At 43.7% G+C, this 22,981-nt stretch overlaps 1 protein-coding gene across 1 annotated transcript in view; it reads right to left on the reverse strand.

The window, feature by feature from the left end:
* Positions 1-22,981, reverse strand: part of MUSK (muscle associated receptor tyrosine kinase) — an 84,452-nt gene that overhangs the window by 11,502 nt on the left and 49,969 nt on the right. The window contains exons 9-15 of the mRNA XM_090038833.1: positions 18,127-18,393; positions 11,589-11,764; positions 10,924-10,947; positions 8,301-8,389; positions 7,407-7,566; positions 6,142-6,328; positions 3,608-3,799 (exon numbers count right to left, since the gene is read on the reverse strand). Of these exons, the coding sequence (XP_089894959.1) occupies positions 3,608-3,799; positions 6,142-6,328; positions 7,407-7,566; positions 8,301-8,389; positions 10,924-10,947; positions 11,589-11,764; positions 18,127-18,393 (1,095 nt within the window). The remainder of the gene's footprint in view (positions 1-3,607; positions 3,800-6,141; positions 6,329-7,406; positions 7,567-8,300; positions 8,390-10,923; positions 10,948-11,588; positions 11,765-18,126; positions 18,394-22,981) is intronic.

The raw sequence follows: 22,981 nt of genomic DNA on the forward strand, positions 1-22,981 counted from the left end.
TTATTCAATGCTTGGATTAAATAGTCAGCTGTCAGTGCACAAGGGTATACATGACAAAAAAGATATTAATGTCTCCTTTCCCTCCAGGGAATCTGCACAGCTCTGGAAAGAGCTGTGACTGCTTTGGTTTTAAGCTGTTTACCAGTGCAAAGGTCAGACTAGTCATACAGAGTTGTAGACCCTGAATCCAATGGGTATGGTATCTGAGACTCTTTCATGGGTGCCATAAGCAACATGGTTATGACATGCAGTTCATTTGATTTCTTCCTCCCTCTCCCAAGGGACAATGATGTACTGGTGTTGGTAGAGGATTATGCTGTTCTTCTTTTGTTATATTTTATTTGTGAATGCTGCTCTCTGTTTATATTAGGAAAGGCGGGGTGAAGAAGTACCCCTTGCACTTGGAGTGGAAGCTGATGAGGTTTGCACTGGAGAAGTTCCAGCCATCCTGATTTCTGGATGGGTTTCCACAGTCCCAGAGACAGCTCTCTCTCCTGCACAGACATAATCTTTATGGTAGAAAGAGCTGTCGTGCCAGAGAAATAGGGTTGCCAACCACAGTCTTTATCTAAGAGGTTAGCAAGTTTTGATAGACTGAGCCCAGACCATTTAGCTCCAGCTCTAGAAGAAATCTGCACGTTGGTCCATAACAAATCAGACATATCTTGAGAGCTGCTAGCTGACTGTTAGTGACCACGAGGAAATACTCAGCAGCCTTGAAAGCAGAAGGCCTTGACCTGACCATAGCCATGCACACAGGACAGACTTGAGCATGATGAAGACAAATGTTAAGGTAACTCGTTACATCCTCATTCTCTTGCAGCATGAGTTAGTCCTTAGCAAACATGGCAGCTTTTCAGAAGTAGCCAGTAAATAATAGCCAGTCACTTCCTGTCCTGACATGTTGCTTGACCCAAGAATAAGTAAACATTGAATCAGAATTCTAGGCAAGCCAACTGGCAAAGAGATTATTGGCACCATGCGTAGAAGTATGTTTACAGGGATGAAATATTAGACGAGGAGAAATAGGAGGCTTACTATATTTAGTCTGAGACATCCATTTAACACACATAGGCCAATGCATTGCAGTTTGTTTTTGAAGGCCAAAGGGAGTAATTTAACTTTGGTAGCTTTAGTGATCTGTGAAGGTGTTATCTTCAGTACTGCCAGGCCACAGATTCATTGTTTCTTTTACCTGCCAGGCTGTATAGTAGGGCCAAGTTCTTCCATTTGCCCAGCAAATGAGAAGGTTCTCAAGCATGCTAAATTAACATGCTACTGGGAGTGAGAAGATCATACCAAAAAACCCATTCAGAAATCAGGAGGGCTGGAGCTCTCTCAAAAAGCCAATTTAAACAGTCATTGGCAAAAAAGAGGATCTTTCCATTGTCTAAATCAGTGGTGTTCAATTGTTTGGCCCTGCAGGCCAGATGAATGGCACAGGACTGGTTCATGGGCTGGATCAGACCCCACATATTGCCTCCACTTGGCCCCATATGCTGGCATTAGTCCCCATGCCACCCTGCATGCCCAATCCAGCGTGTGGAGCTAGGACCCACGGGGAACCCAATGGGCCAGATGACATCGTGTTGGAGGTCATATCTGGTTCATGGGCCAGGGATTGAGCACCCCTGGTCTAAACACTTGATAGGATGTTTTTCATACATGTGCTGCCTTTCCCTTTTTTTTTTTAAATATACCTAGAAGGGTTTGATTGAAAGTAATTGAAAAAGGGCACTGATACGCCAACACAAAGTGCTACGTCACACATATCCAGTGTACCAGAGACCAACAGAGCATAAATGGAACTTGAAGAGATTTATAAAAGCTATGTTCCCCCTTTTTTTGGGGGGGGGGGGGATGGGGGGTGATACTGGCCTCCATTCAGAGGACTAGCACAAGGACGGCCTATGCAGTATTAAGTCCATCTTAAAACTCTCAAAATAGAGCTTGAGTGGCACTCAAGTAGGGGATAATCCTTGTTTTGCCTCTCTCTAGGAGTGAATTTTGCCCAGGATGATATCAAATAATGAGCTATATTCAACAGCATGCTCTTTGGGTTTGTTTTAAAATTCACATACACTGGGTTTAGGAGAGCTTTGCATCATCAGCATCTGGAACATAGCTGAACCTCTGCCCTAATATGCTTTGTTGTCACTTCAAATTTAACTCATCCAGTTTAGCCATCAAAGCTCACAGATTCACAGAGGTTTAGGGCTGGAAGGGACCTTGTGAGATCATTGGCTGGAAGGGACCTTGAGAACCCCCCTGCCCTGGGTAGGAAAGGCTGCTGGGATCAAATAACCCCAGCAAACAATCAATAATAAGCTAAGCATCTGTGATTTCCCACTGTATGCCCTTTAAACTGTTATTTTTAACACTCCCCATATAAATAAATGCATGCCTGCACTTCCTCTCCATCTCTTCATTAAAAATATCTCTCACATCCATCACAAGTATTTCCCCATTGAAAAAAATGTAGTCTACCCATCATTCATTTCCTAGTAAGCTTGTCAACAGTAGAACTGTCCATATTTAGTGCAGACTATTTTCATACTATAAACTTAAAAATATCAGCTGTTGCAGCCATTCTGTGGAAGAGGAAGACTTTGGCTTTGCTGAACAAGACACTGTAATTAACAAGTTGCAGCAGAGTATTCTTTTCTGTCCATTGTGCTTAACCTGTAAGAGAATGGAATAACTGACAGGACTTAAGCTTCATATCCCTTCTCATGGAATCACATAGGAAAGTAGGGTTGGAAGGGACCTCAGAAGGTCATTTGGTCATGTAGTAGGGCTGGGCCAGCTGCCAAACTCATGCAGAGGTGTGAGACAGTGGTGTGTCTTCTGATTGCTGCTGGCATGATCGTGCAGTGGTAACAGTGGCCATTTTTTTCCCCTCACGCCCCCTAAATTGGTACCTGGGGCAGCTGCCCCAGTTGCCCTGCCCTAGTTATGCCATGCATCTAATTCAGCCTCTTACTCAAGGCAGGTGATCCCATTCCAGCCGAATGCCTGTCCAACCTGCTCTTGACATTTCTAGGGATGGAGGTTCTACAATTTCTCTAGGCAGCCTGCTCCAGTGCTTGCCCACCCTCAGAGTCTATCTTTCTTCATAAGTCATGCTCTCCAGGCTTCTTGTCATTTTTGCTGCTCTGCCCTGGACTCTTTCAAATTTGCCCAGATCTTTCTTGAAGTGTGGTGCCCAAAACTGAAAATCCTGAAGCATACAATATCATCACAATAGATCACTCTCGGTAACAACAGGAAGAGTTATATAATTGTCCTCAATGCATGATAAACTGAGCTGCCACTTTAAACTGGTCTCGTGGGAATAACTGATCTTCCCTATCTAATAAACAGGAGGAGAACGGGGACATTTACAAGACTATTTTGCTAAATAATAATGAAAAAATGAATAACAATAGAAATAAGCAAGCTGTTGTTATACTTTCATATATGAATATTTCATTTTTATTTGAATTGTGCATTTCTCTATGGCACGTTGAGTATATGAGCCAGTGGTTTCCTGTTTTCAGTACTCTGGCCAGATAGTTACGGCATCTAATTGCGAGCACTAGGGAGTACTCACTAGCAGGGCCTTTACCTTGCTTGAAAGACTCTTCCAAATGCTCCTTCTCCAATATCCCTCACATATTCGATGTTGTTTCTTGGATATTCCAGGCTGAGCAATTTAGGATTCAGTAGAAGTGGCATACGCTGGTACATAGGATTAGGATGAAGTCTGTCCAGTAAGAGCTCAGAGGGAAGAGTTGTAAGTGCTGGTGCCTCTGATTCCCTGAATTGAGGGACAAGGAATCAATGGTTAGGTGAAATCATGTAGATATTGCTCTGCCAGGAGACAACATTTTTTCATCTCATTTGGTGTTTGACCCTGGACAACTGGAGAAGTGTGGTACAAAAAAACCCCACAGGGCCTCTTGGCATATATGGAGTCACTTGCAATCCTTCAAAAGACAGCCTATAGCTTCTTGTCCTGCTCTCCAGTGGTAGAAATGACTTGCCACAAGAATGGGAATTTCAGTACAGATTTCGGCCTCTTGTGTTTGCCCTGCCCTCTGTCCTTCTGCCAGCATGTCCATGTTCAGCATGGCACACTCAGGTGAAACTGTACTTGGGAACTATCTTTGATGCATAGCACCCCTTAACATGGAGCTATGCACCTCTCTATGAACACCCTGCTTTGTTGAGCATTTTGCCATCTGTCCTTAGTTTATTAATTGTGTTCTATTGTCTCATGACACTGAATTGTTACTTCTGATCTATTTCCAATTTGCTTCTTATTTCTGGGTTGAACCTGTCAGTTTGCCAGGCCAGGATCCAATCTAGTACATCCTCACATATGGGGCTGGTCTCCTTCTCCTATGATTAGTCATGTTGAGGTAGTAATGGAATGACCCATGTGAGCAAGAAATATTTGTCTGTTTAAGAGGTTTTAGGACCATGTTGTATTGTGGAGCAGCAGTATGGAGACAGAAGACCTAAACCTCTTTGAGAACCCCACAAGAAGCAATGATACCCAGGAAGCATTATCCTGAATAATAAACAAAGTGCTCTGCACATTGACACTCCTTTACAAAAAAGGTTCTTTCAGTTTTTGACAATAGAACGAATCTAGGCTGGAAAAATCCCTGGTCTGATTCATAAACACTGTTGGCTATTAACCACAGAGACTTTGGGTTGAGGCTGTGGAATTTGCTTTAAGAGGATGAGGATTCATGTCTAGATAATGTCTTGTGTATTCACTGAAAAGTCTGTAGAGTAATGCCTGGCAACAGAAGAAATTTCATTCAAAGACTCTTTTTTTCCTATTTGTTTGGGTCTTTTTCTGTTCCTTTCTTCCCTTTGATCATTCAACCCTTAACAATGTCCAATAATCTACTGAATAGTGTTCTTGCCAAGGAGGAAAGTTTTACAATTTTAGAATGGCAATTATGGCCTAGAAGACCTGGTCCTTACTTTCAAAGCAATGCTTGATCTGCACAACTGATTCTTTAATTCAGCATTTGCTAAACTGTGATGCATGCCCCCCTAAGGAAGGTAGGGTGGACCTGAACATTTCCTAGTGGGAACATGTGAATCACAGCAGTATCTCCCTACTTCAGCTGTTGTCACACCCTCTCCCCACTTCAGCTACCACTGCCTCCCCTTGCCAGTGACAGCAGCTGGTGAGGGGTATCCGTAGTGTGGGGAATCAGCAGCAAGAGAAGCAGAGGCAGGAGCTGAAGTACAAGAGGCATCAGAGTACCCAACTGCCTACAGTGCGACATAAACTTACACAAGGTTTGGGAAATGCTGCTTTAATCTGTCAATAGCCTGTAAAACCAGAACTTTGTTTTTCATTCAGAACTGAACCAATGCATTTGCTGAACTGTTTACATATGTGGCCAGGTTTCTTTGTTAAACAATCTCTTAGGGTTACATCAAGTCCCAACTAGTCTCAGTCACAGCAAAATTCATATGGCTGACTTGGTTGTACTCTAGCTGAAATCACCATTTCCTTGTTTCGCCGTGCTGAGAATTTAAAATCAAATACCTTTCTCCTTAACTAGAAGTATGTAGGAGACCTGTAACACTGGACAAGCATCAATATTCTCCAAAAGACTCTTAAGGGAAGCAGGACACTGCTGTTCCTTGTCCCTGGGTCCCAGGGAAGAATATGAGGATCTTCAGTCTGCTTGATGCAGAATCTTATTGTTATTAATATGATATTCGTTTTCAAGTAGCAGCCAGACATGCCAGTCAGATTAAAAAGTCTATGGCAGGTACTAGCAGACATCTCCCTGCCCCAAAGCATTTACAATTTAATATTTCCCTTTGCATGATCACCTTTTAACATAAAACAGACACTGAACAGAGTGTGCAAGCCTGTTGGTCGAAAGAAAATGCAGGCTTCTTAAGTAGATTTAATCAGTTTACTCTTAAGACTTTTCCACTCAGACTACAAAAAAAAAATATTTGAGGACAACTTACATTTCTTCCTTGTGTCACAACTTAATGAGCACTGAAATTACATCTACAAGTCCTGTTTCAAAACTAAATTTGCTTTAGTAAATTCTACGTGACTTATGACTATTGATAGCTCTTTCCTTGCCTGCACCAAGAAATCTTAGGTCATACCTCTTTTTGTTTTTCCATTGTTTTCTTCTCCGGCAGCAAATAAGAGCAACAATAATGAAGATCACTATCAGTGCAAAGCTGGAGATGATGGAAATAATGACAGTCATGGAGTATGTAGGGGAGAAAGGAGGAGGAGGGAGATTTGGAGTCTCTGCACTTGGGTTTTTAGTTCCTTGTGTAAAGGAGGCTGTAACGAAAACAAAAACAGTGAGTGCACCCCTTTGAAATGCTATTGGACTTTTCTTTAAGAGATGCTTGTAACATTAGGCTGTTGTCAGGGACATTTTGTGATGTCAAAAAGTGTGTTCATGCCTTTCAAAAAAAAAAACCCACCATGAATATCAAGTAATTACTAAGTTAGCTCTCTCAGAGCCATCCCAGAAGTCAGCTAATTTGTAAATGCAATGACCAGGACTTAGAAGGAAACCTAAGTTAGGTTGCCGTGTTTATTCCTTCTCGAGTGAGCCAAAGCAAGGTAGCTTCGGTTCATAAAGACCTGTGCTTCTGATCTCTGCTTAATGAAAGTGAAAGTGGGGGAAAAAGAAGCCTTTGTTAAAGTGTATTTTGAACAGTTTGGTATTCTTGTGATATTTTAAAATCCCAACATATATGAAGAATTGGATTTTTTAGCAAACCAGCTAGTAGCAAAAATAAAATGGCCAGAGGTTGGATATAGTGTTGGATACAAATGTTTCATTTTCAGAGGGTTTTTTAGAGGGTTTTGTGTATAAAATAGAAAATCAAAATTGACGATCAAAAAGATTTTGTTTATAAAAATGAAGAAACAAAGCATTTAGATTTTCAACATTTTTTCAGGGTTGTTTTTTTTTTTTACTGAAATAAACCTGGCAAATTATACATGGATTCATGAAATATTTCAGTCAACCTGAATCTGTGTTTTTCATCAATGATGAAAATTACACCCAAAATGTTTCACCACATACTATTCTAAGTTCCTCTCTCCTTGACCATAGTTTTTGTTGTGCTGTGCAAAAGCAAAACACTTGGCTTCTCTGCCCCCACTTCTCATCTGTAATGTGAAGAAACATCTGTTAGTCAAGGGTTCTGTGGGGCTGGGTTGTTTGGTAAAGCACTTTGAACTTGAAGGGCTATATTCTGTTCCCTCTGAAGTCAATGCAAATAGCTAAAAACATTGAGGTGACTAATTAGGGTAAAACAGACCTGAATGTTTTTTGCGTGTCAGTGCTTAATGGGAATCCTACAAGGAGAACTGCTGTCCAAAGTTGTCAGCCGCAGTCCCTTACCATCTCCACAAGGAGGAACACTGCAGTATTCCCAGTTTACAGAGGGATCCTTTGTGTAACACCAGGGTCGCTCATTCTCACCTCCTGGATTACGGCAATAGTTTTCGGCATTGGAGAGTTCTGGGAAAACCTGAGGGGTCCTTCTGTGCAAATGGGGTGCCTTTTGGTGAGAAGGAAATTAGATTACTCTTTTTCCAAATGTAAGCGAGGCAGCCACTGGTGTGAAATGCTAACGCTGTAAGACACCTACTTAATTGGTGAATGAAGAAACCCCATTTAAGTACCTCACTTCTGCTTCTCAGTCTCTACAGATTTTGCTCAGTGCCTTGGTAATGAGTCTTCAGGTGGGTAATGATTATATCTTTATTAGGCCATATGAAATGATTGAAAGTGCTACTGTAATGGCTCTTCTGTGCACCAGAAGCCTCACAGAATGGTCATCTCAGCATAAGGGAATCCTTCAGCAGCATGCAGCTAGCAGTGTGGCTCTTGTACCCTTTGCTTACTGCTATGGTGTACAAGGCCCAGGAATAAGGGACCTTTTGTTCCCAACTGATCTGCAGCTGCCATACCATCCCACATTGGGGTCACTGGCACTTGGCATAATTACAAAGAGTTTTCAGGCTGTCGTGCTGCAAGGAGATGCTTTGCAGGAAGCTGGCTCAGGCCTGGCTATCACACATGCCATCTTTTCCCACACTTCCTACAGCAGAGTTGAGTGTGCCACAGCTCTCAAAGGGGCTCTGGGCCTGTTACATAGTTAAGCCAGGATTTTTAGAGCATCCTAAGGGAACATGGGTCCAGCTCCCTTTCAGTGGGATGCGAGTGCCTGACTCTGAGAACTGAGCTATACATTCAGCCTTTCTTTTAGATCTGAAGGAATGGATGCTTTACCTGCTCACTCCACCTCTGACAAGGAACACCGGAAGCTGTGACATTGATGGGACCCTGGTAGAACCGCCCATTGCCTTTGTAGCACTTTGCTGTGGACAAAAAGCATTTGAACAAGGAAAGTAAGACCCTGTACTGCAAGCAGTGTAATGATGTTAACTCCTGATTAGAAGCAGGGAAGCCTTGGGAGCATTAAAATGGCCAAGCAACTTAGCCTTCCACTTATGAGACTACCTAGACTTCCATTCACTTGGAACTGCTCCTGAACTCATTACAGCAGGGTTAATGTAGTGTAACTCCAAAGGAGATGGATTTAAACTAGTGTAAATGAGATGCATTCAGGTTCCAGTCACTCTGAAGTCTTCGTCTTATTTATCCCCTTCACTTCCCTCCAGCGCAACCCTGACCTTCATTTAAACAGCCCCAAGAGTATCTCTGTAACATGGTTCTCAACCTTTTTTAGACTCAAGACACCCCTTATTAGACTTAAGGCACCCCTTGGAAAATGCCAGCTCTTAGGTTTACTCATTTTTTGACAATGGAAAAAAACACAGCAATTCTTCTGTTGCAAAGACCTCAGAAAGACAGGTCAGAATGTTTTTGATGCCATTAATTCCTATTTGAAATCTCTCAGTTACTCTTGTGAATCAGGTGTAGGTTTTTGCCCAGTTAACAGTGCTAATATTGCATGATGTCTCATATCACACTTAAAAGGATCCAACAACACCCTGGTTAAGAATCAATGCTCTGTAAATTTCATATCTAGATATATGTAACAAATCCATATTGTTAAACTCTACCACAGGCCCAGGGGCTGGATGAGGCCCATCAGGCCATTCTATGTGGCCCACGGGGCCCCTAAAATTTTTAAAAATTAATATGTATCTGCCCTTCGCTGCCTGTCATGCGGCCCTCGATGGTTTGCCAAAACTCAATAAGCAGCCCTCTACCCAAAATAATTGCCCGCCCCTGCTCCACCACATAAAAAGGAACATTCCTTTTAAAATTTAGGAAAAAAAGATGGGAAGCTATTAGAATTTAATGATTTAATGCAACCTTGTACATAAAAAGTATTATTTACTAGACTTGTTTATCTAATTGTAAAGAATTGGCTGTAAGGAATTTAGGGGATTTTCAAAAGCATCTAGTGGGTTTAGGTACACTGACCCCACACTAAGCTTTTTGGGATACTAACTGTATTTTCTGGCTTTATTATTATTATATTACTGTTAACCCTTTTAGCTACAAAAGGAATAGAATGAGTAGGACATTTGGTGAGAACAAGTCCCAATAACTCCATGGACCTGACAATGGTACCATAATAAAAAAGGAATAAAATCTTAGTTTTGTACCTAATGCCATGAAATAAAATTAAATAAACACAGAGAACAGATCAGCTGAATAAGATGGTGATTCAGAGTACTCTTGACAAAAAGCTAAAAGGTAGCATGTTTACACAGCCCATCTTTTGACATGACACAGCATTTAAAAAATCTATCTGGAGAGAAGTATAGTGGGGGTGACTCACACTCACAGGCATGCTCATATATATACACATTGCTCTCTTTCTTTTTGCATAAAGGAATAACCACAGCTGTATGTATTCCTTAAATGCAAGGATTGTCCAAGTAACAGGGACGGGGCAGCTGCAGTGAATTAAGGCAGTTCTCCCTGCACACCATAAAAGGGATGCACTATGGTAACAAGGAGCAGGGGAGCAGTAGCTGATATTAGAAGCAAACCCTTAAAGGAAAGTTATAGAGAAACAACTACTTTTACTCTACTGATTCTTACACTGAATTTTTCCATTTTTCCATTTTCCATTTACTTTACTGATTTTTCCATTCCTGGTCTGAGCACTTTTCAAGGGTTACAGAACATTAAGTGACAGCAGAGCTTAACTCACTGTCTTTAAAAATGAGCCTTCAGGTGCCTGAATGAGGGATTGCCTATACACATTTTAGTCCACAGAAAAGTAAAGGTCTGCTCAGTTTATGAAATCAGAGGCACCAAAGTAGGCACAGAAGTATCATACTACAAAAATATTGCTTGGCCATAACAAAAACATACACTGCAAATATTTTAAACCTAAAATATCGTGAGCATTGCCGGCCACCAAAGCTTCACAACTGAAATTGTTGTGTTTGGGTTTTTGCCTCCTGATATTGAAATATTTAGGGAGTCACAATTCTCCACATCCCCAAAGGCTAGAAACCGTTTTTTCCCCCCCCTCAATTAAACCAGAAAAATAGAGTGTTAGTGGCAGATTCCAGGTGGGCCTCAAATTAAAACACCAAGGGTCAGATCTTCCTCCACCTATTAAGTGCCTACATATATTCCTGTTCCACCTTGCTTGAGTCCCTGAAAAACTGTTTGCTTTTGTTACCCACCATCAGATCGGCCGAAGACTAAATTACAAAAGCCATCAAGAAGGAGAAAGAGCAACCCACCATTTGCGTTAATGTTGTTTTAGGCACTCGGGCAAGGCGGAAGTGAATCACAGTTAGATGCCTCCGTTCACTTAGGTACCAAAAGGGTGGAATGGCCCCAGATGTTTTGAGGGCTGGCAACACTGCACCTATCAATGCAAGGCATCTAGATGTAAATCCTAAGGGAATCTACTTACTGGTTATATTTTCCTTCTTAAAATCTGAAAAAAAAAAGAAGACAGACAGTACATAAGCAACTGATAGTCTATTTGTTAAAATAAGAGCTTGGTCACTAGCACAGCTACTATCTGTTCTCTCACAGATTATAGAGAAGTTAGGGCAGGGTGAACCTTAGAGTCTACCTTGTTCAGAAATGCATAAGCTTTTGTAGGCAACAACCTACTCTGTCAGGTGCTGTGATGAAGATGCTTCATCAGAAACTTCTGACAAAGTAGGCTGTTGCCTACAAAAACTTACATATTTCTGAATGTGTTAGTCTTTTGCAGTGCTTCCCTGCCCTGTCTTGCCTTCTGTCTCACTTCAGACTAACCAGGGAATCCTTGGGGGAAGAATTGAGGTATATCAGCTTTCTTCTGCAGTTACCACTGTGTAGAAGGGGGATGAATTCTCCCACTTCAAACCACAGCCCTCCAGTCCTAGGGAGAATCCTATATGGAGTTCCTTTTCTGTGCAAAGAGGGAGCCTCATCATTAGCCTATAAATCAGGCTACACATTGGTCTTATTACTTGCCAACTCCCTTGGAAGGTGGGTCAGGCCTCCCCTTCCTCCCCAAACTCTTGCTAAGCCTCAGCCCCATTTCATACAGCTGGAAGGCAAATTGAGAGCACAGTTTTCAGTTACCAAGGTATGGAATTCTAGTGCAGGCCTTGGGGTCTTGGTGTAGGCTGGGAAGCCTGTTGCATTCAGGAAGAGTCAGCAGCATTAGTCCAGGCTTATAAATTCCTTTCTGGGAATTTTCCTCCATTGCAAGCCATTCCTTAAAGCAGTAGAGATCCTTCACCGCAAGGCAGTGCTCTCTACATTATTTTAAGAAGAACAGCAAAATACAGAGTCAGTGGCCTGGTAGCAAATAATTCATTTACAAGGTCACACAAGCATTATGTAATGAGATCTTCAGGCAGTAGAGTTATCTCCATTGTTTTCAGCAGGACTGTGATATTTTACCCCGGGTGAGAATCTGGCCCATAAATTATAATGGAAATATTGTGTGGATTATAATAACTTCTTCTCTTTAAGCTACACTTTAATGAAGCATGATGCTATTCAAAGTCCATCACCCATCATTCTATGTGACGGGTTCCCACCAGTTATTCTTAAATAATTACTGCCATTATCTTATAACAATATGTCACACCTGTGCACCGCCTTAACCTCCCTCTCACTGTCCTCTAAATTCACCTTCTTTCTATAATGCAAAGATAAAACTGATATGTGATAATGGCAGGAGGCAAACTGCCGTCACTACACCTAACTGGCTAAGAACTGTGGACACTATTATGTCTGTCATCTTCCCACCTTTGTCTACTGCCTGCTCTATTAGTATGTCTAGTCTTTTGGAGCAGGATCTGTTTAGGATAGAAGCCTTTGGATAGCATCAAGCACAATGGGATTCTGTTCTGGCTGAGATCTCTAGGTGCTTTCTCAATATAAAAAGTAAATCATAATAATCAAAGGACATAATCAAATGAAAATTGTTATTGTAAGTTCTTCATTGAAAGCATGTATTTAAATGTAAAGCATGACCCTTTTGACCATCGGATCGTTTATAGATTCCATAGACACTAAGGCTGGAAAGGACCTTGGAAGATCATCGAGTCCAGCCCCCCACCCAAAGGGCAGGAAGTCAGCTAGGGTCATAGGATCCCAGCAAGATAAGCATCCAATTTGTTCTTGAAGGTGTTCAATTTAGATGCTTGAACCACCTCCGATGGCAGGCTGTTCCAGACCTTGGGAGCTTGGACAGTAAAGAAATTCTTCCTTACGTCCAGCCCGAAACGGTCATGCAGTAGTTTATGACCGTTCAACCTCATCATCCCCTGGGGCACTCTGGTGAACAAACGTTCCCCCAGGTACTGGTAGTTCACAAATAGGGTGCAGGTAAGACACTGTTTTATAAGAAAACCCAAACTGTCATAACTCAAACTTTGTAGAAGGGTTGGAAACGAGGCATCTTTGTTAATTATCAGCCGTTCACTTTTTTGGACCCTGCATTGAAGTACTTAGAGGTTGAAAGTGGAGGTGATTTATTGGACTCAGCTAAGTCTCCAGTTGGTGCCTGTTTCTTCAGAACCACCATATTATGGGCACTTCTGCACATGCTGTTAATGCTATAAAGGCTTACTGCACAGTAAGCCTTCCCTGGGAGCATATCTACATGTGCTCCCTCTTGGGAGCAAGTCTGCTCCCAACAGAAGCAGCCCAGGTACAGGGCTGTTCCTACCCTGCTCTGCCTCCTGCAGCAGCCAGGGGGAACTCCAGGCTCTCCTGGAGTGCTTAGCCCAGGTTCTGGCAGGGAGCGCAGTCTCAGTGCACTTGGGGTCAGGAAAGCTCTGCTGGCTGCAGCAGCAGCAGCTGCTTTCTCACAGCATGGATAGCTCTGCCCCTTCACAGGGGCCCCACCCCCTGGTTGTAATCTTGGGCTCTGAAGTCCTGCCCCTAACTTCTGACCTTTGCCATCTGGAAGTCCCTCCCCTTGCCCCTGGAAGTATGCCTTTGGGGAAGAGGGTTTGTCATCTTAGGGGGGAAAAACACATTATATACTAAAAATCAAACAACCATAATAATATATTTTAATTTAATTTAAAAATATATTTTTGTCCTGATTTGTGTGCGTTTGTGCTGTATGTATAGAAGTGATTGCATAATAGCTCAAAATGCAGTCTTACTCTTCTATATTGCATAGGGTATGCAGGGGTGTTGGGGAGGTATGGCTGCATGGGCATGGGGTTTGTGGGAGCTGTGGGTGGGTGGGTGGGTGGGTATGGGGTTTTCTGGGGATGTGTGTGTGTGTGGGGTATGCTATTATGAGTATGGATGTGGGTATGGGAGCCATGTCGTGCAGAGTGGCCAGCCTAGCACTGGTACAGTTCTCAACTTACAGGAAGGCAGTGTAAAAGAATAAATGCCTCTCGGCACCACTTATGCCTACCTGTGCTCGGTAGTAATGACTTCCCTTTGTTCTCTTCAGTAGTGTAACTAAGGGGGGGATCCGTGGGAAGCCAACCCCAGGCGTCAATTTAAAAGGGGTACAGGATTGATGGTGGCAGCCATCCCCAGTCCAGCCACCACCGCTGTCAGCCACCATAGAAACTGCTTGATACACATCTGGATCTCTTGGCTTTAAGTGCAGGTTAACTGAAGGATTACAATCTGCTACTAAGTTGTAACTAAGACCTTGTCTACCCTAGGATTCCAGCTATCAGTGTAGCTGCATTACTAGACTGATAGTGTACACCTGTTTTGTATCAGTGGGACTATATAAAGAGGTTGAGTGGTGCAAATTATCTTGCACTAATGAAAGTTATGACTAAGCAAGGGTGGCCAGTGGGCAGGCAGAAAAGTGGGAAAAGCATCAGTCAGGGGGTTAAGGGGTGGAGTGGAAGGAAACAGGCACGAGGGAGGATGGGGCCTGCACCAATGTCCCATGGCCAGTGCCGGAGGGGCCCAGAGTGGGGCAGTAGGAGTGTGAGGCATGGGCTGGCAGGGGTCTGTGGAGCTGGGCTGCACCAGCAGGGAAAGGGGGGAGCTGGCTGGGCTCCATAGAGCCCCTGCTAGCTGGGACTCTGCGCTCCTGCTGCCCTGCTCTGGGCCCCACTGGCGCTGGCCCTAGGACACTGGTGTGGACCCTGTGCTCCCACCCAGCTGCCGCTGGCCCCCACGTGCACGCTCACCCCCACTCCTCCCCACCCCAGCCCCACGGTACAGGTGGGGACGAGCATGCAGCCCCAGCCCCACACAGCCCGGGCTCACCTGTCTGGTCTGAGTAGTAGTGGTGGGGAACAAACTGCTGCTCAGCGCAGGCGAAAAGTGGCTCCCCCACTCCCCATGGCTGGTGCTTCCTGGTGCAACCTCTTCTGCAGGCTGTGCAGGGCTGTCCTCTGTTGCCACTGCATCACCACCTCCCCATGGGGCAGCAGTGGCAACAGAGAGCAGGCACAAGCAGCCCCATACAGGCTCTGAGTGGCTGCAGAGGGGGACACTGGCAGCGGGAGGGTGAGGGGCCACTTTTCACCCATGCTGAGCAGCAGTTTGTTTCCCACTGCTGCTGCTCAGCCTGGGTCCTGTGATGGCTCTGGGCTCCCCTGTCAGGGTTAAGCGGCAGCAGCAGCTGGGCAGAAACTGCTGCTTGGTGCGGAGGAAAGCAGTTCTTCTGCTGTGCATACGTCTGTCTGTACTGTGTGGCTGGGGCGGGGGGGGACTGGGAGTGAGCAGGCCAGTGGCAGCTGGGCAGGAGTGCGGGGCCTGCGCCAGTGTCCCGGGGCCCAGAGCAGGGCAGCAGGAGCACAGGGTCGTAGCCAGCAGAGGCTCTATGGATCCCAGCCAGCTCCCCTCTCTTCCTGGTGGCCCAGCCCAGCTCCACAAACCCCTACCAACAGGAGGAATTTCAGAGCAGCAAAGTGTCCCCTAAATAGGGAACCTGAGGCCACCATGGGCAGAGGCATACTACCAGCCCATCTCACCCACCCCACTGGCGGGGTGGGTCTTTGCCTTTGACCTCCAGGCTGCTGACATCTGACATTCAAGAGAGATCCTCAGAGTGAAGCTCATGTACTGGCCAAACACAGCTTGACTCTGTGAACCCTGGGATTGGTAAATACAGAACTGTTTGCATTATTCTTATCTGCTATCGCCATTTATCAATAAAATTTGTCTGTTATTGAATGGGGAGGTTGTGGTCAGTCTGAGGGTTTGGGTCTGCCCAGAGCAAGGTATCTGGCTTATAAATCCAGTGCCAACAGTGGGAACAGTAGGTGGATCAGTTGCTCACAAAAACTTGTAAGCTAAGGCATTACATTGAAGCCTAATACCTTTTATCAAGTATGTTGCCACCCTTTTAAATATAACTCAGTGGGTACGCCTACACAGGATGCCGACTGCAGTAGCCAAAAAATACTGTGCAGTAGCACGTCACAGCATGGACAGTGATAATATGCTACTGCACAGTATTAGGCTACTGCGCAGTAGCGTCACCTAAAAGACATTTTCTGGCACTACTGTATAGTAAATCCAGTTACTGCACATTTATTTAGTACTTGCTAATATGGAGTAGCATCTCATGTAGACGTGCCATGTGAAAATCAATGTTAATAGTAGCTAGGCACAATGTAAACCTTTACAATGCGTTCTGCCCCTGCAGATTTACAAATAGAAAGTGATATTAGAATTGAGATGGAATTAGAATCGACAAGTAGTGGTGGCCCCTACTCTTCTGCAGGTACAGTTGATGCACTGTCAAGTCTCTGTTTCTCAGCAGAAGAATGCACAGAACCCACTTGCACTGTCTTTGCCTTTAGGGGAAAAAAATCCTGCTAATTTTAATTTAACAGCGTATTTAGCAGCAGCAACCTTGCAAATCAGACACATGCTAAACTGAAGAGAGAGGATGATCTTTTGGCTAAGATACTGCCCAGGAACATGGAAAATATGAATGCACTATCTGGCACTCCTGCCAACATCCTGAGCATCCACAAGCAAGCTAGTTAATCAGATCTGTGCCTGTAAACAAATATGTGCCTTTAATCCTGTCCCTACTTCCCCAGGGTGATGTGAGAATAAATCCTTTAACGTTTCTGAGGTTCTCTGGTACTATGGTTAGGTGACCATGTAAGCAGATATAGAGAATCTCTTTCACATGAGATCATGTCATTGTTACCGAACCCAATACTAAAACGTGTGAGCTTGATGAGATCATACACAAAGGCAGAGGGCTTCAGACTATTATTAGAAACCTTGTAATGAAATGGCAGATACACAAAACCAGCAGGATAGATGCACCAGTAATTTCTTACTGGCCATTCAGAGCAGTAGAAAAAAATCAGCTCCCAGTAAAGGAATCAATGATACCCACCTGCCTGCCCATTTTAGATCCTTTTAAAGTAGTGAATATCCCTTGCTTCTTCATCCACTTACTACCAACAGCAGTAATATTTAAAAAAAATACTTTGTTCTTCTCCTGCCTGAGTATCTTGTCCCAGCAGCTGGCAGTACAATAGGAAGGATAGAATTGATGAATATATGAGATGAGGGGTTGCTTTCTCTCAGAACATAGCAACTCACCATTTTCCACAGTGCTTTTTATCTGGGGGTGTCAAGAGTCAGTCAGAAAGAACTGAAACTCCCTGAAATTTTGGATGCCATTTTTTTTGCAACAAGACAACAATTCGGCAAACTACAAGATAAATACCACAGTAAACATGTATTAAAGCCAGAGTGCTTGTCAATAATGACCAAGTCCCTTGGCACCCAAATCCTAGGAAAGTACATTGTGCTAACTATACTTGGAAATGTACAATAAGCTTTAGATAGGTGCAGACAGTACAATTTAATCTGAGTGAATGGGCCACATTGCACGTTTCTTTCTGTTTCACATCAATTTGTTCAACATATTTATTATTTCTATCATTTATGGTATGTTCAGAATAGAAACAAGTAATAGTTCAAGTCTGCTAGTACCTAAGCAGAAAGAAAAGAGCAAGTGGAGATGAAACCAAAAAAGGATAAACGTTAGCAAAGAAATATATTTTTTTTTGGTAAAAAATATAAGTTTTTGTAAAAGAAATACTAAAAGGAAGCTGGGTCCTTAATTAAAGGTTATCATTACTTAATTGGCTTAGCCAAATTCTGCACTTTGTCCTTGCTTAGTGAAACTGTCTTGAATAAAAACTTGATGAGTTTGCCCCTGAATGATAATATTTAGCATATGTTGTTCAGTGCCATTCCTTTTCATCCCATTAATTACATCAACCCATTAATTAATTACCTCAGCTATGCCCTTCAAAGGGAAAAACAATGGGATATTTTGAAGGGGCTTTGGTTCTTTAAATTGCTCTCTGTAAATTCCCTGTTACGGAGCCAAAACTATGTTGCCCTGATCCTAATTCCCACTGAAGTTGACGCAAACTCTCTCATTGAGTTCAAAGGGGAAAGGAACACATCCTCCCTAAACAGAAGAAGAACAATAGTGAAGTTGGTGCAAAGGAAGGCCCCACATGTGTGTGCATATGTGTTTATGCCTAATATACTGTTTCAAATGTAAGAAGTTCCATTTGCTTACCCTTCTTAACCATCCCTACTTCTTGTCTGGATAAGACCTCTCATCATCACCTCCTTCTGTCAGAACATCCGCATGCAATACACATGGGCACTCAGTGGCTTTTACCTGCACACAGGTTTTGGCGCCGGTCCAACTCCTGAAGGGTTGCACTCCTGGAAGATGTAGTTACACAGCAGAGACTCAGCAGCTGGGTGGCAGAATGAACTCACTGTTTTCAGTTCCGTCCAGGCGGTGTGGACAAGCAATTCTTGGGTCTTCTCTGGGTCAGCATAGGAGGAGTTGAAGAAAACAAGAGCATCCTTCACCAAGATAGCACTACACACCTCACCTCTGTATGTGCTGCAGTAGCCTGCATCACCCTTGTACAGTCTGCTGGTGAAGGGGAACAGTCACATACAGTAAGTGTACAATCATATTCTAACTGAAATGCAGAAGCAAATAGCTAAAGAGAGGCATGCCTTCATCAACGAGATGGTATTTGAAAAGCTAATACATAGTGAACAAGAAGCACAAACACACTCACTGAAACAATCATGTGCCATCCAGACATGTTACAAAGTGTGACAACACATAGCCACTCTGTGTATAACATGAGTTCAGTGTTAGGAAAACCTGTGTTGGGAAGCTCTACCATAAAGGTACCTGACACCTGAACCAATCCCAAGCACAACCTAACTCTCAAGATAGATGCTAAACAAGCAGTTCCCAAACTAGGGGTCATAGCTCTAAATGTGGTTCAACGGCACTTAGCAAGTAGGGTCACAAGCAGCAGAAACATTCAATGAGAGCAGTTAGGATTGGGTTGGAAGTGGGGTTATGATCCTGGAAGGAGGGGCTCTAAGGAAGGAAATTGGAAACTGCTATCCTGATCCAATATTTACTCAGGAGAGGAAAAAGCTTATCTGCATTTTCCAATTGCAGTTCCGGACTTCAGGGGAGGCCAGAAGTGGAAGGAGCTGACCTAACACAGAATAGGTATAATAAGAAAAAAATATCAATGTATGGTTCTTTATTCTTATTATTTCTAATAACTTTATTTAAATGATATTAGATTTCTGTCACAGACACTCAGCCTGGGCACCAACCTAGAAACATGCTCTGCCCTCCAAGTAAGTGCCCCATGAAAGGCAGATCTCATCAATGTGATGGTGCCAGAGGCTGTACTACAGCCATGCCTGCTACAGTAATAAGGCCAGAAAGGCCATGTCTTCCTCCTCATATCAAGTTATTGTAGTCCTGAGACTGAAGTCCTCCACACACCTGTGTTAGGGGATGAGCATACACAGGTCAACTGTGATACTAGCTAGTAACATGACTGACCCACGGGGTAGCTTGGGTGCATGAGCCTCCCTGCATGCCAAAGTCTATTCTCTTTACATTCACACCTCAGCCAGCTATCCCACCAAAAGAGGTCACAAAGCAGTAGGGGTGCAGGAAAATGCAACTGGGAACACCTGCGTTGACTATAACCAGAGCATAATCAAAATGTAAAGCGAGCAGGTCAGGCTGCAGCTGTCTTCACTGCTTGTACAGTCAGTTTAACAGAGGTCATGGAGTTCAATTCACAACATGCTAACTATGTGGAAAGGCCAATGGAGTTATTTGTAGCTTTGCGTTTTATTCCTTCCCCCTCTACAAATAATAATCCCTTGTCAATTTGCTATTTTCATACCTTGAGAAAACTGGGGCTGTATTACATGCAGGAATAAGCAAGGCAACAGAACAAGCCTTTCCCAACACTCATTTCTATGAGTTTCAGATGCTGCTCCCAACAATCTAGTTATACTTTCTGGCTGCCTCCTGTTTCTAATTGCACTGCCATGGGGTCAATAGCAAAGGGCTGGTTTTTTGTTTGTTTATTTGTTTTTGGAAGTGGCTGAAAGAAAAGGAAACAATTAATCCTGGCAATGGCATGATGTAAAACATCCTAAATGACAAAGCTGCCAGATAATGGTACAGATTGTCTGAGGAATTTATATTATTTCCTTTAATGGGGGTTTTAAGATGAGGCTGGCCAGGCCTCTGCCACTCATTGTTTAAGGGCAGAAAAACCTGTCTCCATGGAAAGAATTGGATTAGGTAACCCCTGAAGTCCCTTCCAGTGCTATGCTTCTATAATAATATTGCTACCATGTAGCTCCATGCATTCTCAGTGACATGACCAAGATACCCCTGCCTGGGTTACAGCTACTCCACCCAGCCTGTAAGCCAAATGCACTCAGTGCCTGTAACTTCCTGCTTTTCTGAATAAGATCCAGTGGAGGGCAGGTTTCTAAATAAACACAGTGGCATTGGAGACTATTCTGGAGCCATGCTTATGACAGTAAGAAGGATAGTAGAATCAGCAACTTCTTGGATCACTCCTATATTTTGTTGCTGTTTTTGTGCAGACAGGAGAGGGACACTCTCTGCATACACTTCACCAGAGAGCACAGAGGGGTCAATGCAAGTATGAATGAGATTGCACAGATCTGACCTCCTGGTCTAGAGGCCTAAAGTGAGTCTATATATAGGGTCATCTTGGCTAAGTGCAGACAGTCAAAAAGCCCGAGGCTGAATCGATTCAATCTTCACAGGTTTCTCTAACCACATAGAGAAGGTTCTCTAAGCCACATAAATGTTTGCTTTCAAATCTAGAAGGTGGCCAGATGCCTGCAGTGGCGCAGACCAGAAGCCGGGGTGGCGCTAGTGTACGCCTCCCAGCCTGCCCACCGCTGCCAAGGGCACATGAATGCAGCCCAGCACATGCCTCTCACCCCCTCTGCTGTCCCTGCAAAGGTCCCTCCAGCCTGGGGCCCAGCCAGCACTGTTCATCAGCCCACATGGGGGGATCTCTGCACCTTAATGGGGGTGCCCTGCTCTAAGCAGGGTCCCCTGAGCCCTGCCAGAGGGGGAATTTCCCCCTCCTACACCTCAGCATGGTTTGGCGTTGGCTTAAGTCCACCCCCACAGGTGTGGGAGGAACAGTCCCTCCAGCCCAGGAACTAGCCAGTGCTGGGCATCAATCCACCCTGGGGGATCCCTCAGCCTCGGCAAGGGTTTACCCATGCCAGGCACGGTTCAGCACCAGCTAGACCCCAGGCTGGAGGGACTGTTCTCTCCTCTGCAACTGTGGGGGTGCAGTTAAGCTGTTGCCAGACCATGCAAAGAAGTGGGAGGAGGGAAACCCCCCCTCTGCACCAGTGGCAGGGCTCGGAGGACCCTTCCCAGGGTGGGGGAAATCCCTTGAGACATGGAGATCCAGGCTGGCCTGAGGCTGGAGGAGCTACTCCCCTACTTCCCACCTGCATGTCAGTGACTGGTGCAGGCCCGGGGTGGGGAAACCCTTGCACACCAGGAATCAGGGAGGGGACTGAGAAGGAGAAGTCTGTTCCCTTTCCCACCCTGTGGGGCTCAGAGGTATAAGCTTTGCTGCCTCAGCTCTGTGACAGCCCAGGGGCAGAGCCAGCCCTGCTCTGCTGGACCAGACAGCGCAGGCCAAACCTAATTTGCCCACCCTGCAAGCGGGGGTTTGTAGAAGGAGAAAAGGGGGGGGAGGTGCAAAGCATCCTGGGATGCTGGACTGTGAGTTAACCTGATTTGGGAAGGGATCTGGAGCAGAAGCTTGATAGGCTGGTTAAACCTAAATCAGTGAAGTCTGGTACTACAGCCATCCAGATGTATCTTAAACTGGTTTCAGCAATTTTGAAACCAGTTTGTGTGCACTGAACTTCTGTTCTGTTACAGGTTTAAACCAGTTTCTGATCCCATAAATAGGTTTATGTGTAACGTCTGTCCCTAGCCCTTAAGACTAGATTAAAGAAGCGCAGATCTAGCCATTAAATGTATTCCTTAGAGAAACTAACTGCTCAGCATGAAATAAATTCCAAACAGCAAATCTGAATGCAATGGTCTGTGAGCAGATACAGGCTGGAACTTGCATGTGTAAAATGTTTGTTATATAATGAACAACAGATGCCACAGTCCAAACTCCGCTGAGAGAGAAGTTGTATAAAGATGACAAGGACAGAATAACACATCGTTCTGGTTATATTTTCAGTTTAAATTTTAGGAAAAAAAAGTTTATTCTCTCAATATGAGGCAATAACTACAGATAAAGTCCTGAATTACTATGGTGCTTACAAAACTCCCACAGGAGACTCAAACAATCAATGGAAGGCCCCGAAAGGCCAAATGCACTGCAAATGCTCAACTCAAAACTGCACAGAAAAACCTTCTGACCTGATACTTTTATTTTACACACAAAAATACTTCAAGTATAAAAGTAAATACTGTCCGGGGGGGATGATTATAGGCTGACCTCATGCATAAACTGAATTCAATTTTTATGTTTTTTGGAGGAAAATGATAGATATATAATCAAACCAATGCAGTAGATGATCAGTTATGAATAGTTTATCCAATTTTAGGTTTGGCCATAAAAGAACCTGTTCCAATAAAATGTGATGGGGAAATTTAAAAAGGAAGAACCAGATTTATCCAGATTTCTTAATTCTTGATACTAGACAGGAAAGCTCAGATTAGCAGTACTATTTGTTTTTTATTTCCATTTCAACTGGCATGAATATATCATAGTCACTTTAGTTAAACTTTGTATTAAAGATACATTTATGAATAGGGTAAAATAACTTAATATCCAATTTATAGATTTTTAATAAATTATACATTAAATTAATAGTACTTTGCAGGTCTCTTGGTTGCTCACAACAACATCTTAAAACTCATCCATTACACCATCTACTGACCAACTTTAAGCTATCATATGCAGCTTGTAGCAGGGTTACCAGGGAAGGAGGGGATACAGAAGGGGAATGGGGCTCAGCTATACTCTAGGGCAGTAGTTCTCAAACTTTTTGTTCATAGACCATTTAAAAATTGCTGAGGGTCTCGGCGGACCACTTAATAAACTTTCTGCTGTTCTACAAATCAAAGCACACAACTCATATTTTTATATCTGTAG

Source organism: Crocodylus siamensis, chromosome 3 (genome assembly GCF_052110815.1).
Source record: "Crocodylus siamensis isolate JL-2025a chromosome 3, ASM5211081v1, whole genome shotgun sequence".
Lineage (NCBI taxonomy): Eukaryota > Metazoa > Chordata > Crocodylia > Crocodylidae > Crocodylus > Crocodylus siamensis.